Below are 14,425 nucleotides of genomic sequence, written 5' to 3' on the forward strand. Positions count from 1 at the left end.
TTTATACCAGTGAATATGATATTCTAAAAACTATGTATCAATTTGCCTAGAGGTACATAGCGGATTAGGTATGTATCGAAAAAGGTTAAAATATATATCAGAAATCTGTCGAGTGTGTACGGTTTGGACGTGTACCATATACTGATAAACACAATATTTGAAAAATTGTGTATTAATTTATTAGAATATGTGATTCGTATCCGATCATCCGATTTTATTTGTAATTCTATTTTATTTTATATAGCACCTAATTTTTTTAAAAATATATAATTATATTAAAATATTATTAACTTGGTTTACTATCTATTTAGTAAAATTTTTAATTCTATATTTATAAAATCTAATTATTTGATTTATATTATATATATATATCTATTAAAAATGTGCAATAGTATCCAATCTAATTTCAGAAGGGAAAAAAACAATAAAAAAGAAAGACCGTGCCATGTAATTTGGCCGTCCTTGACACGCGCATCGAAAAATTTTTGTTGCTTTAGCAAAAACAAAAAAAAAAAAAAATTGTTCCTCTCGCGATGCAGGGGAGGCAGATGGTGTCACGCAGGAACCATTTCACCAATCATCAACTGCCACGCTGGAGCAGTAAAATGACCAATTCCAGAGAAGCGACCCCTTGTATCTTCCCTGCTCTGATCGAGAAGGGCGAGTGTGCGGTGAATCGAAAGTAGGCGTATCGCGCAGTGCCCGATGCTCAACCGTACGGTTAGCGCACCGAATAAAAACCAGCTAAGCCGCCGGTTTGAGATTCCTCTCTCTCTCTCTCTCTCTCTCTGTGAAGCTGGAAGCCTGGAAGGCGAACGCCGAATGGAGCTGGTTTTCGCCGTCCCCCAACCCCACCACCACCAGCCCAACGGCGCCGTCACCGGCCCCAACGAAACCCCGACGCCGTTAACCGACCTCGCCTCCGCCCTCAACCAAGCCGCCAAGGTCCTCTCGACCTCCTCCGACGCCGCTGCCGCTGCCTCCCTCCGGAACGCGCATCAGATGATCGGCTCATTCCTCGCCCAGCTCGATTCCCGGCTTCCTGCTGGCGACGAGGACGAGCCGATGTTCGATCGGCGGGAGGGGGAGGAGGAAGGGGACGGCGGCGATGGGTCGCGCATCATCGACGAGATGGAGGAAGGGGTGAGAGAGCTCGTCCTCCCGAGCAAGCGGAGGAAGCGTCAGGTGTCCCCCTCGTGGTCCCTCGGGCGGGATGCCGATCAGGGGGAGGAGCTCTCGTCCGTGCATCCCATGGACCGCCGGCGATCGTCGATGGATCTCGTCTTCCAGTTCCATGCGTGAGCTATGGAGAAATTGCTCTCCTGAAGGTATGTATTTGTGGATTTCAATCGTTTCTAGAAGTAATTTTATTTAAAATCTATGCAGAACTTGTGTTTGGAATCAGAGGTGGATTGAGGGAGGTTTCAGTATCGGTTTGTGAATGAAAAAGTCTTACCCATTAATTTGATAATTGAAAGCATAGAATAGGGGTTTTGATATAACGATGATTGCCTCCAGATTGATTTGTCTCTCTCCTTTTCTTGTTATTTTAAATTTATAGAAAAAAGTGAAAAAAAAGGTGCTGGTGGGGACCTACTAAGTGATAAGTGATGAATTTCTAGCAAAAAGTTGGTATCTTGGGCAAATTGATGATCAAAGCTGCGTGTAAAGTAGTGAAAAAGAATTTTAGTTTATAGAATTGGCAAGGCTGTGAAGAAAAAACTAGTCTATAGTATCATTTAGAGGGGTTTTGGAACATCATAGATTTGGTTGTGTGATTTGTAATTTTTGATAAATAGCATATGAATTCTGAAGTTGGTTGCTTATATTTGCTTCTTGAATTGTAGTTAGACATTGGGAGTGATTTTGCTTGTAATGTTTCTATCATCGAAAATCAAAGTGGAGTTCAGTTGAGTGGATTATGAAGTTGGTTTCTGTGAAGTGGGCCTGGTTTAGGTCCATGGATGGGGAACCAACAAACGATTTGTTACTATCACAGGAAAGATCAGAGGACCATGCTTTTTGGCTACTAGAGGTCTTTATATGATGGTTCATTAACCTGCAGAACTATAAATTTCGTTATACTTGGCTGTTTTGTCTTTTCCTGTTTGTTTTTTTTTCCTCTTTTGAAAAGTTGTTCTGGTAGTCATCAAGTAGAAGCCGCACAGAAAATTGGGCATATGTGCTGTGTAGGTAAAATCCAGAGACCTGTGTGGTAGGTTTATCACTCGCACTTTGTGATCCTTCATTTTTAACTCTTAAGCTCTTCGTTGAGGGTATGGGATGGTTGCTAAAGTTCGCTTATTTCATTATATGATTTCTATGGTGGGTCCATGTGTTTCTTCTCTTTGCATTAAACACAAGGGCCCATCACCATTAAGTCATCTTCTTAGATCAATATATTCGTCCTCACCGATGGCCATTGTATTTCCATAAAGGAAGCAGTTCCTCAGAAGTAAATTAAACTCTATAAGTATGATGGAGCGGTTTTGATTTTGAAATATTAATTATGACTTACAAGTGTAATCCAGATCTGGTAGTTGGGTAATATTTTTGTGTTTTCTGATGGAAGGAGGAGTTTGATCACACTGATAGATTTGCTTTAACAAGTTAAAATCATGTTTTAACTTTGTTTAGCTTTTATCCATATATTACACTTAGAGAAAATCCTAGATGGTCACAGATAGGACATGGCGAGCTTGTTCCAGTGAGAAGGCCATTCTGATTATTAACTGACAGTTTCTGTTCTGACAAGAAATGTCTCATTGTTAGATATCATTAGTCAACCTGATTATGTTTTCAATATGTGGACCAGGCTTTGGTCATAGAGATGCAATTGTCATTGTCGATAGAGGTGGTGCTAGAGTGATTTCCTTATCTGCTGTCTTGCCAGGATGTTCACAGGTGCAAATTTTCTACCTTTTCTTGATTAGTCTATCTTTTTGATGTGGGTTATGATCGTCTGTACATACATACATAGTAAGGGAAAGGAAATATATCAAGGGAAAGATGGAAGGAAAATTATTGGAAAAAGAAATTGATGTTAAACAGAATAATCTTTACTGTTCATTGAAATTCAGTCTCTTGTTGGACCCAAGTATTAAATTGCAGTATAAATGATTGCTGACCAAATTGTGACTTCTCTAAAGTAGTACTTACACTAGAGTGTTCTCGTTATGGTCAGTAGGAAGTTGGTCATTTATTTAGTAGAAAGGTGATCAAGACCAAAGGTATCAATATTCTAACATCGTCATATTTGTTATGAAACTTTTGTTTGTACTTTATCTGCAGTAAAATGCCCTATATTTTCCTTATATTTTTCAATTTTGAATCAAAGATGGGTGGCTTTTTATCTGAACTTGCTTTTGTTTTTTCACTTTATAATGAACTTTATACTTTCCTCAGGGCTCTTGTGGCCTATAGTTACATACACTAGTGTTTCTTTCTCTTTCCTATATAAGAGCACTGGGAGAGAGATGATGTTGTTGACTTGTCCATTTATATTACAGGGATGACATGGCAGATCATTTCAATGTGATCAATGTAGATCCTTGTCGTGAATTAATTTTCCTTTGTTGGAAATTAAGTTTTTTATATTTCTATTTCAGTCCATAAACTAGTTCAAGTTCAGCTACTTGAATTGGGAGTCATATTGAAATTAATTTTTGTGCTTTGAGTCAAGGCACGTGAATTGGGTAACTTACGGCTGTTATATTGTGTTATCCTGACTGTCTCTTTTTATTTATCTCCCTGTAGAAAAGTTATAGGTTTGTGTGGTGTTTTCTTTTGGCGTAACATGAGTCGTCAATTCCCAAGCAATGAATGGGTAACTACGATTGCAATTTTTAAGTAAAGGATGACACAATTATAGAAAACTGAAACTGGATGTGGAATTGGCTGCTTGAATCTAGAAAATGGAAATTTGATGCATAACCAGGTAATTTTCATGATTACAGGAAAATTTGCATGGCTCTATTTTACTTAGTTTTATAAGTAATTTTGGGCCAATAGCAACTTGCTTTTCATGGGTTGGTTGAAGAAACAAGTGCTAAGAGTAGCAATCCAGATTGCGCAACTCTGACAGAAGAGTCCAGTTGTTAGAGATCAAATTATTATTATTATCCAATAGTGGTGGATTTGACCATGCCCAAATCAAGAATGTTAGAGCTTGGACCATTGAAGGCCTGCAACAGGAGCACATGATGGAAGATCTAACTGTTCAATTCTAAACTGAGAATAGTGATTGAGTTCATTATCTTTTATCACTCGTTTGATTTAGACATAAAGGATTTTATAACTGATTGTATCTAACAGTGGCACAGTTACTGTGTCATCTAAATTGGATTGTACTGAACAAGCCATCCTTGACTCAATCATGATAAACATCCACAGTAATCTCAGATACCTTATAGAAACTCTCAATTTCTCTTATATTTTAATATTGCAATTAGCGTGCTTTCTGCCTTCATCAATCCTTCCTATTTTAATGGTTAAACAATAGGTGGGAAGTGGCTTACGAATTTTGACTGTACTGCCTATAGTGGGATATTTAGAGAGTAGTAGGGATGAAAATTGTCAACGATGATATATTTTGCGTACCATCAAACATCAAGAAATTGATAATATTGAACTTGATCAGTTGAACGTAAAGTGAACTTGAAGTGGTTTTTGAGAGATATCTCAGTTCTGTTGGTAAGGAACATTCTTTGCGAGGTTTCGATCTAGGTTCTCCACCCCATACAACCCATCATTATGGGATTAAAGGCAACCAATGGGGATCCGAAATAGGCACCATGCATTTCAAGTGCAGAAATTCTGTTATGATGAAGCCCATAAAGCCATAATGGTTGATAAGAAGGGGTATTGTCCAAAACTCTTGCAATAAGTTTTTTCAAATCATTGGAACAGAGGGACTTACTCTAGATATTGATAGCTATGATCTACAAGGTCATAGGATATTTCAGTAGAATTTCAATGCTGACGCTGTCAGATGCTTGAGATGTTAAGGCATGCAATATTTTGGCTTGGCCAGGCTTCTTGTTAGTTGCATAAGTAAGGGGCCTCACTATCTCTTTGTCCCATACACTTGTGGTCCACTTCAAGTCTGTTGCCTGGGTTAATGAAATCTTCGAATGTAATTGAAGAGCAAAATGATGGGAGAGGTATTTTCTTGATGGGGATTCCCCACATGAATTCGCTAAATCTTAAAACTGAACTTTAATGGGGAAGTGGATATGACTGAGCTATAATTTGTTATGCATAAAGTATATGCTGGTCATATACATCATAGATCAGAATTTACTCCACAGATGGAGTAGATGTTTTCTGAAGGGGATTACTCTTTGCCAGGCCTTAAAGATCTAGGGGGTTTCTCCAAAAAGTCTCCCTTAATAATGGGGTAAGGCAAACACAACCCACTACTTTTTGAGGACTCACACATGATGATCTCTTGCATTCAGAGATGAAATCTTTCCCATATATATGCAAAGGGGAATGGTCCAGCTGACTGGCTGGCTGATACGCTCAAGGCAATGTGCAGTTCAGTTTCGCTTCCTTGTGGGTTGATCAAATTAGCCAGGAGGATTTCATTCCAATCTTTTATTCTTGATTTCTGTTGCGGCTTGACCTTGAGGTACCATGCTTATCTATTTAAGAAAAAACTGTCTTATGGTATGCGTCATCAGTGCTATGGTGCAAGTATCTGCTGTCTCCTGATTTGGCTTGGTCTCTTTTTCATTTTCTTTCTTTGCTAGTGAGTTTCATCTTTGTTGCGACTTTGTTTTCTGATGTAAAAGATGGTTCCTGTTCATTTTTGTTATGACACATGCTTACTGCAACTACTTCTATTATGTTTTGCAGGTGATTGCTCAATTTAAGGGACAATTGTGGGTGATCATCTGTTCTTGAAGTTCCATTGGAATGCACTCTGACCTAGGTTAAGCAACAAGTTCTTCCGAGCTACACACTCTGCAGCTCTCGAGCTCTTCTTATACCCAAGATTTGCATGTTTTAAGTAACAAGTTTTTCTGACTTTACATAAATTAAGTTCTTTAGCTTTTCTTATACCAGGAGGAAACAAATTATTATATGCGCATGCATGTTTCGAGTGTTTTGAACTAATTAGAGTCGTGTATACCTGAAACAGAAACTTGGTTGCCCTTGACTGTTGTATAGCTCATAATGTATATTTGGTTTATACTGACTTATTTATAGCTCAAGCCTGAGATTGCCTTTTCCAAGTCTGCAGTTTGTGTTTTTCTACGACAGGTATTGGAAACACGACCACCCTTATGTGCTTGAATTCAGCAGATTAGCACCTGAGATCATTAGTAGCGGTATTCTCCCAGTTACTGAAAATCCCTTGAATTGTTCATGAGTTTTTTTATTGTGCAAACGATTCTCCGAGTAATTTTTATCATCAGGTCAACGAGGGCCGCAGCGGTTACTCATAACTTCTTCAAATTATTTCTGATGCCTTTGAGGAATGATCAAGGCTCGCAAATTATTGATCCCAGCGGTTGGTGGTGGTGCACCTACTGATCGAGGGATTCACCCATGACTGAAGAGACGTAGCAATGGTATATCATCAGACCATGTTGATGCATCAAAATGCTTTAGCTTGCACGGTGTTCAACTTTATGCCAATAAACAACTTCACTTGTTTTAGTAGAGTTGAATCAAAAGACCACCATAGGATAGTGTATAAGCCATCTATTGTAGGAACTTTTGTCCAAGTGAGGTTTCAGGGATACGTTTTGCCATTGTATGCTAAAATAACAAACGTCTCTCGCTTATCCCTGAAGAAGCAGTGAGCATTGTTTGGCACCTCAAAACTTCTGCCTATTAAAATGGATACCGTATTCCTAAAGGGCTTTTTTCTAAGAGTTGTTCATTACTATATCATTTTTCTTCTATGGATAATGATGGTGGTCTTTTAAGATCTTAATAGATTCAATTCAAAAGATTATCTTTTTAAATAGCACTTGTAGGCCCAAACCAGTTAGCGTGGCCGAAGCTATTTGAATTGTATCAAACTGCATTGCTTTTGGAACAAAACCTACTTCTAACACCTCTTTCTGTACGCTAAAAATCTATTTGTAGGGCTGTAAATTGGTCGGATTGGGTCCTGAGTGACCCCGATCTGACCCGATTTCTTGTCCGGATCCTAATTTTGGATCTAGACCCGACGCGATTGAAAATCGGGTCGGATCGGATCCATGCCTACAAATTTTGATCCAATGGATCATTCGGGTCGGGTCCGAATCTATGTATTTTTATATTCAAAGTTTCACTAAAAACTGATCTAAAAAAATGGATTGAATCGGGTCCGGATCCGAATCAAAATTGGGTGGACCCGACCCGATCCGAAAAATAGAACGGGTCCAAATTTAGGATCCGGCCCAGCCCCACGGATCCTAAAATTTGGATCAAGTCGGATCAGGTCACAGGTCGACCTGACTCATTTGCAGCCCTACCTATTTGGATCATACCAACTCCACCATAATGGTAATTATTTGAGACCATTCTCATCCGAACCTGATTTCATCCAAGAATCTCAATAGTTGTTAGGTTTTTTTTTTTTTTTTTTTGCTGAAAACGGATATTTCATACAATACGTGTACGAATACATCCAATAGTTGTTAGGTTATCAAAAGCATGTAACAACGTATCAGAGCATTTAGCTCGACGGTACACCCTCTCGTATGTATACGAGGGCGAGAGTTACGTAATTTCGTCCTCTTTTTGACGCCCGGTGGAAGATCCCGGCTTCGTGTGCGTGGAATTGGTCCGACTGGAAGCCCGATTAGGTGGAGAGAGACGGGCTGTGGTTGGAGGGGATTTTTTGAAAAGTAAAATAATGACAACAACATTTTAACAGATAAAAACTTTTCATAATTATACCAAAAGTTTGGGTTCAAATTTTATATTTCTTTCTTTTTGTTTCCAAAATTCTCTATTTTCTCGAATTATGTAGTTTATTAAGAGTCTGTTAGTACAGTTGAGCTCAAAATTTTATGAAATTCGTAGTTAGAACAGAACAAACAACAAAATTATAAGATTATAAGCAGAACTAAAAAATCTTAATTTTTTTTATAGAATTTAAACTAGTTCATAAATTTTTTTTTCTTGCTACAGACTCAATTCAAAACTAGTTATAAATATTTATAAATATAAATCTAGCTTAGTTTGTAATTTTATAATTTTTTAGATAAATTTTATATAATTTTTAGCCCAACCATTTGAATATATATTAAAAAAATATTCTTAAGTTACACCTGATCATAATGGCATGGTGCTTATGCTTGGCTTGCAAGAAAACCTCGAAGGAACATGATTGGATGCTTCCAGGTAAGAAGGAAGCACGTGACATGAACCAATCAATGAATCGACTTGACAGATACAATCATGAGTAGACGGAAAAGGCCCACCGACCAAACGTTCCTTTTTGTTTTAGCTGAAGAAAGCCTCGGGTTCGGTCTCAAAATGGGAAAAATGGGGCGCAGCCTCCCAGGAGAAAAAAGAAAAAGAAAAATTATGGGACATTTGGGTGAATCGAGTTAGGTTAGATCAAGTATGCATGTTTCCAAGATCTTTGCAGGTTAAGTTATTTGGCTTAGATTATGAATCTTTATTTGTAGGCTGCTCCATGGTTAGGGCTAAACAATTTTCAATTTTATGCGCTTTGGATCGGGTTAAGCAATTAGATGCTGGTTTTGATGTATTCCAAATATTTTTCTTTTTTTTGGTACAACAACGTCTCAAACGTAACGAATAGAAATGCGGCTAACAAAATTGAGAAATAGAAGCTCACTAAAAAACTATGGCAGAACTCCTGATAGTTTCGTAACACTATAGTAGTTTCATAACAATATATTTATTTTTTTCTTTCTTTAAGCTTAGGTACATCGAACACATTAGTCACTGCAAAATATGTTAAAAAAATATATATTAAACTTGCAGGTGATTAATTTATAAGTGGTAAAGTGATGACAATACGCATCTTAGATTATGTGTTAAAATGTTTGGAGTTATTCATGAAAATTTTATCCAATAGCGAATCCACTTAGGCAACTAATTATTTTATTTGCATTATTGATCATCATTCAGTGCAGCTTAGTAAGATTCTTCAACTTGAATTCGTTCATATTGTGGAGCAGTCTAGTTTTAGAAGCTTTAAATATGTAGAATAAATGAGTTATCATCTCTTTCATTTCATCAATCAAAACGTGATGTGTATATTAAATACGTACAATAGATACAATGCATTGTAGGTTGCCGTTGACCCTGTTGTCATCTTTTCTTTGCTTTTCTTTTCTTTTAAAAAATTGAAATCTATTTTTGTTATTAATTGCTCAAGAACAGACAATATTTAATTATAACTGTTGCGTTTTTTCCCCTCAAAATATCTCAGGTAACCTGATATTTATGACATCAATAAATTGACTTAGACTTGATAATCTCCTTTGATTAGTTGATTAAACAACGCTCATTTAATTCAACACATACAAATTGATGGTCAATCTCTTTTCAATCGTTAAATCCAGATACGCTTACCAAAATACCGTTAAATATACAGAACCATCGGATCACCATCCAACGGCAATAATCGCTCTTCCACGTGTCAAAACCACGCTCCATGTCATGATAGGGGGTCCCTCCTCTTAGTAAAATTACCCAAGAGCCCCCATCAAGGACCTCTCATCGGCCAACAGCGCCGTCGAAAGAAAGTGAACAGGGGTATTTTCGTCATATAGCCGTCCCATGAATTCCCACGCGGCCCTACGAAACCATTGACGCCGACGCGGCGTACGCTTCGCTTCTCCGCTCTATAAACCCCGACCATAGGGAGGGGATAGACCGATCTCTCTCTCTTTCTCTCTGACTCTGAAAGATCGCTGCCGAGCGGAGAATTTTTTTTTTCTAGGGTTTTTAGGGGGGCGAATGATCTGCTTCGAGGGTTTTGGAAACCCTAGCTGTATTCTTTCGTTAATCGTCGTAGAAGCTGTTGTTGTTCGGAGGAAATGACGGTGCTGCCACCGGAATCGCTGCCGCTGGGGTTCCGGTTCCGTCCGACGGACGAGGAGCTCGTGAACCACTACCTTAAGGGAAAGATCAACGGCAGGATCAACTCCGAGGTCGTCGTCATCCCCGAGGTGGACGTCTGCAAGTGCGAGCCCTGGGACCTACCCGGTACTCCCCCTCCCTTCTGGTTTTGGTTCGTTCTTTTTTCTGGCATAAAAAATCGGTTTTTATGTGGAATTGCGGGGGTTTTCTTTGATGGGTGGTGATAGATAAGTCGTTGATCAGATCGGATGACCCGGAGTGGTTCTTCTTCACGCCGAGGGACCGGAAGTACCCCAACGGGCACCGGGCCAACCGAGCGACGGAAGCTGGGTACTGGAAGGCCACCGGAAAGGACCGGATGATCAAGACCAAGCCTCCGAGCCCGAGCCTAATCGGCATGAAGAAGACCCTCGTCTTCTACCGCGGCCGGGCGCCGAACGGCGTCCGCTCCAATTGGATCATGCACGAGTATCGCACCTCCGAGTCGGAGTTCGACTCCGGTGAACAGGTCAGCTCCTGCTTACTTTTGATTTCCTGATCACTCCGATTCCCTAATTCTTGTTTTGTTAAGAAAAAGGGATTTTCCCCCCCCACCATTCGGACGTTTAGACTTTAGACTTGAGCTGACATAATCGATGCAATAAGGAGATACTTCTTGACATGGGTATATGATATTTGAAGTGGTTTTTATGGGCATTGACACCAATAAGATGAACGCGAAGCTTGTTCTTTAGAATGGGTCTTTCACGTTTCTTTGTTTGTGTTGGTGGTTTAAGATTAAGATATTCTCATTAATGCTGTATTAAATTCGAGGAATTTTGATGGGGGTTGATGCCAGCTAGAGGAACGTAGCTTGTTAGATAGTAGAGCTGCCCGCTTTTTGATGTATGAAACATGGGTTCTTTAATTAGCTTGAATGCCTGATTTTTCTAGTAGCACAGGAATCAAAAATTGGTGTATTCATGTTGGCATTCATGTGGTGAACAACTCTTGGAAATTCCAATCACTATTGTGATCAAAGAAGCTGTACATGGACCATAGTATGCTGATATGAGCATTTCCATCAGCAACATACATTTTGATATGTTTTAGTTTTAGGCTTTTGTAGATTGAGTAGACATCACATTATGGGATAAGACAATTACAGACTTACAGTAGCAAATGAAATGAGGTGTATTATGTAAAACATTTGATTAGGATTTTCTGCTTGTTCTCAACCAAGTGTAAGTTGAGTAGATCCTGATGCAATGTCAAGATGGTGGAGGAATAAAGGAAAAAAATGAAGAAAAACATTTATAAAGAGATTTATCAAGGGAACCAGTGGGTGAATTGTTCTTTTGTGTAAATGAGATGTTTGTTAACATGACATGGATGACAACCTTTGCTAGTGTTTGGGATCAGCTGATATGTAGCTTCCTTACATGTTATGTTTATTGAAAATTAGGTGGCTACTCCTCTAACAATGCGATATTATTGGAAGTGTTTCCATGCTTGTTCACCTGTTCATATTTCACATATTGTACAGGGTAGCTTTGTTCTTTGTCGCTTATTCAAGAAGCCTGAAGAGAGCAGTGCAAGTTCTAATGTTGATGGAGTAGAGAGAAATGTTGGTAAGATGGAGTCAAGTGGCTTATCCCCTACTCCAATTAGGTCTTCACCTGGTGAAACCCAGCATGGAACAGATACCTCGGAAGAATTGGCAGCACATCTTAACCAAGAGCTTCCAGAGCCAGATATGCAAGAAAAATTGCAGACTTTGCTCAACACTTCAGACACGCAAACAACAGGCATTGAAAGTTGGTTGACAGAGAGAGGAGGTCGTGCAATGACATATGCTTTAAGACCTGAAGAGAGCCATTTTAGTGGCAATGGAGCTTCGGTTATAAGTAATCACGTGGCTGACGTAGGTGCAGAGGTAAGTAGATACTCCATATGCATATTTGGGCTACTTAATTCAGTCAATTTGTACATCACTTCCATCCTTTCATTTATTGGAGATTATACCTACTTAAATTTATTTTACTATATATGTTGAGTCATTTAAACATTTGGTATGAGCATATTGCCTGCACAATATATGCCCTTTTAATATCTCATAAACTCAGTGCTGCAATCATGAATGTCAAGAAAAGTTATTTTTTCCCTCTGTATTATTGCAGGTTGGTTCTCAATTCTTAGGCCCAGAATATGAGCAACTTGATTTGGATGATTTTCCCCACATCAGTTCCCAAATGCCACTTTCCATGGAATATTCCATCTCTGACATAGTTGACCAGGGGTTACATAAGAAGAATCTTGTTCTTGCAGATTACTCTGTTAGTGAATTCTTGGATGAGGTGCTCAGCAACCAGGATGAAGATTCCCTTGAGGTAACAGATACTCAGAAAGATTCAGTCCCCAGGATTGTGTCGGATGATCATTTTTGCATGATAGAAGAAGATTCTCTGTGGGATTCTGCATCGGGCAAGGAGAGTGGGTCAGGCAGTGATGTTGATACTGTAGCTGCAATTATACAGGTCAGAAGGCACGAAAAACTTTGATAAAATGTCATTGCAACTACAGCAATTTGGTTTTTATCCATTCATCTATTAAATTGACAAAGATTAATAAGCTTTAAAAATCTTTTGTCTGCTTTTCTTGTGGACTACAGGATGGCCTAGAATTTGATGCTTCTGCATGTTCCTATGAGTCAGCCTTTCTGGCTAGTGGTTCTTCACATACGGAAAACAATAAGGCATATCATGTAACAAGACTTGACCAGGATAGCCTGCTTCTGGAAGAAGCAAAGACAGGTCTACCGTTAAGGAATCGGAGTTTGAGGCAAAATGTTTCTTCAATGGGCTCTGCTGCAAATTTCTGGGATCAGGAATCAACCAGGAAATTGGAGTTCATCAAAGATGGACTCTCCAATAATTTGTTTAATAGTATGGAGAGGCCAACCTGTCAGGCCAGTACCAGTGGGACAGGAATTGAGATCAGGACTCGTCAGGATCCGCCAAGCTTGGATGACTTAATGGCAGAGCAGGGCTTAGCATTTAGAAGGTTGCTCTTGCAAAAGATAAATCACACAGGATCAATTTCCGGCACGGATAGAGAATTAAGCAGTAAGAAAGATGACAATGAGGTCAAATCAGTGATAACTGAGGTGAGATATTTTAGCTAATTGTTACTGTAATAATTATTCGATCATTTGCCTCTATATCTGAAATTAAGTGCGCTTGAACTAATGTCTGCAGTCCGGAGAATGTGCTGAGCACCAGATTGCTGAAGATACAGAAGTTTCAGGGTCTATCTTCCTTGACAATGTTGACAGCACCTCTGATCATGGTAATGAACAGCAAAACTTTCTGTTACCAGAAAGCATTGAGTCCATCGGGCTTCACCCACTGTTAGGGCTGTAAGTGGGTCAAATAAACCTAGATCTGGCTCTTGTATCTGATCTGCTTTAGAACCTGACCAATAATATGAGGTTCAGATCCCTGGGTCGGATAATCTGGTTGGCTTTTTATGCCACTTAAGTAGATGTGGAGTAATTGTCCTAATTGGCCTAATTAGGTTGCAGTAAAAATTAGTTCAAAAATGTGGCTCTGAAACCTTAAAACTTTAAAGTTTATTTATGATGCTAAGAGATCCTGCCTTGGCCTACAATATGAATGGGTTGGCTCTGGATCAAAACCATATACACAAAGTTCAGGTCGGATCTATGTCAAGCTGGACCCAGACCTGACCTGACTGCAGCACAGCCCTTCACAATGCTAATCATGCTTGCTTGTCATGCAGATGATACAACCTCTACTGAGGCAAGGACTGCCTTCTCAGAGATCTCCCGTGAACCTAAATCTGTGCTGAGGCGAAGGAGAAGAGGTGCTCACGAGAATAGTGATAAACTTGAAGTCCTGTCTCTGCACTCAGAGTCACCTGGTACGGGTTCAGTTTCCATTACTAGAATGATTGTGGTTCTGTTGGCAGTCCTTCTGCTAATATCTGTTGTAATAAGTTGGTATTTAAGCTATTGACATGTTTACAAAACAAGTCCTAATGTGTATAGTGTGCAGCAGCTTCTCAGCCTCATTAAAGTTATGAGTAAATTTCTTGCTCTGTTGTTCAATGTTTGTGTAAGTAGTCTTCACTAGTTTTGACTGGTTCCTACTGAAAAATGCTCACTTCTGTTTAAAGGCAAAACTTTGTTTGATCCCTCTAGACAATTTGTTGCTTTGAATCATGGTGATGGCGGGAGAAGGGATCAATTGTTTGATTAAATGAATAAAACTACGACACCGAAACTGTCAGTGGAGCTTTTAGTATTCCAATTGCTGGTGATGATTTTTCAAAATCCTCCTCCTCCTCTTTTTTCATTTTA

The 14,425-nt window shown here is 39.1% G+C and overlaps 2 protein-coding genes across 5 annotated transcripts; both read left to right on the forward strand.

Annotated features, from left to right (window-relative positions):
* Positions 1-665: 665 nt before the first annotated feature.
* LOC103702772 (AP2-like ethylene-responsive transcription factor SNZ) lies at positions 666-6,202 on the forward strand. 3 transcript variants are annotated; one of them, XR_015988022.2, is made up of 3 exons: positions 666-1,328; positions 2,816-2,904; positions 5,860-6,202. XR_015988022.2 is itself a non-coding variant. In XM_088723611.2 (2 exons), the coding sequence occupies exon 1, from the start codon at positions 706-708 to the stop codon at positions 1,300-1,302; it is 597 nt and encodes a 198-aa protein (XP_088579737.2). In that variant the 5' UTR covers positions 666-705; the 3' UTR covers positions 1,303-1,328; positions 2,816-5,951. The 3 variants fall into 3 exon arrangements, 2 of the variants coding, with proteins under 2 accessions (XP_088579737.2, XP_008783553.4); XM_088723611.2 differs by having other exon boundaries at positions 2,816-5,951; XM_008785331.6 differs by lacking the exon at positions 2,816-2,904 and having other exon boundaries at positions 669-1,328.
* A 3,570-nt stretch (positions 6,203-9,772) lies between these two features.
* On the forward strand, positions 9,773-14,173 carry LOC103702771 (uncharacterized). Of its 2 annotated transcripts, none has more exons than XM_008785330.5 (7): positions 9,773-10,191; positions 10,293-10,573; positions 11,591-11,980; positions 12,225-12,581; positions 12,716-13,210; positions 13,302-13,392; positions 13,846-14,173. In XM_008785330.5, the coding sequence occupies exons 1-7, from the start codon at positions 10,023-10,025 to the stop codon at positions 14,079-14,081; spliced, it is 2,019 nt and encodes a 672-aa protein (XP_008783552.4). In that variant the 5' UTR covers positions 9,773-10,022; the 3' UTR covers positions 14,082-14,173. The 2 variants fall into 2 exon arrangements, with proteins under 2 accessions (XP_008783552.4, XP_038982624.3); XM_039126696.3 differs by having other exon boundaries at positions 9,775-10,191; positions 10,309-10,573.
* The last annotated feature ends 252 nt before the right edge of the window (positions 14,174-14,425 follow it).

The sequence above is a fragment of the Phoenix dactylifera genome, chromosome 6 (genome assembly GCF_051530095.1).
Source record: "Phoenix dactylifera cultivar Ajwa chromosome 6, Ajwa_hap1_PhDact_Kaust_v1.1, whole genome shotgun sequence".
NCBI classification, from domain to species: domain Eukaryota; kingdom Viridiplantae; phylum Streptophyta; class Magnoliopsida; order Arecales; family Arecaceae; genus Phoenix; species Phoenix dactylifera.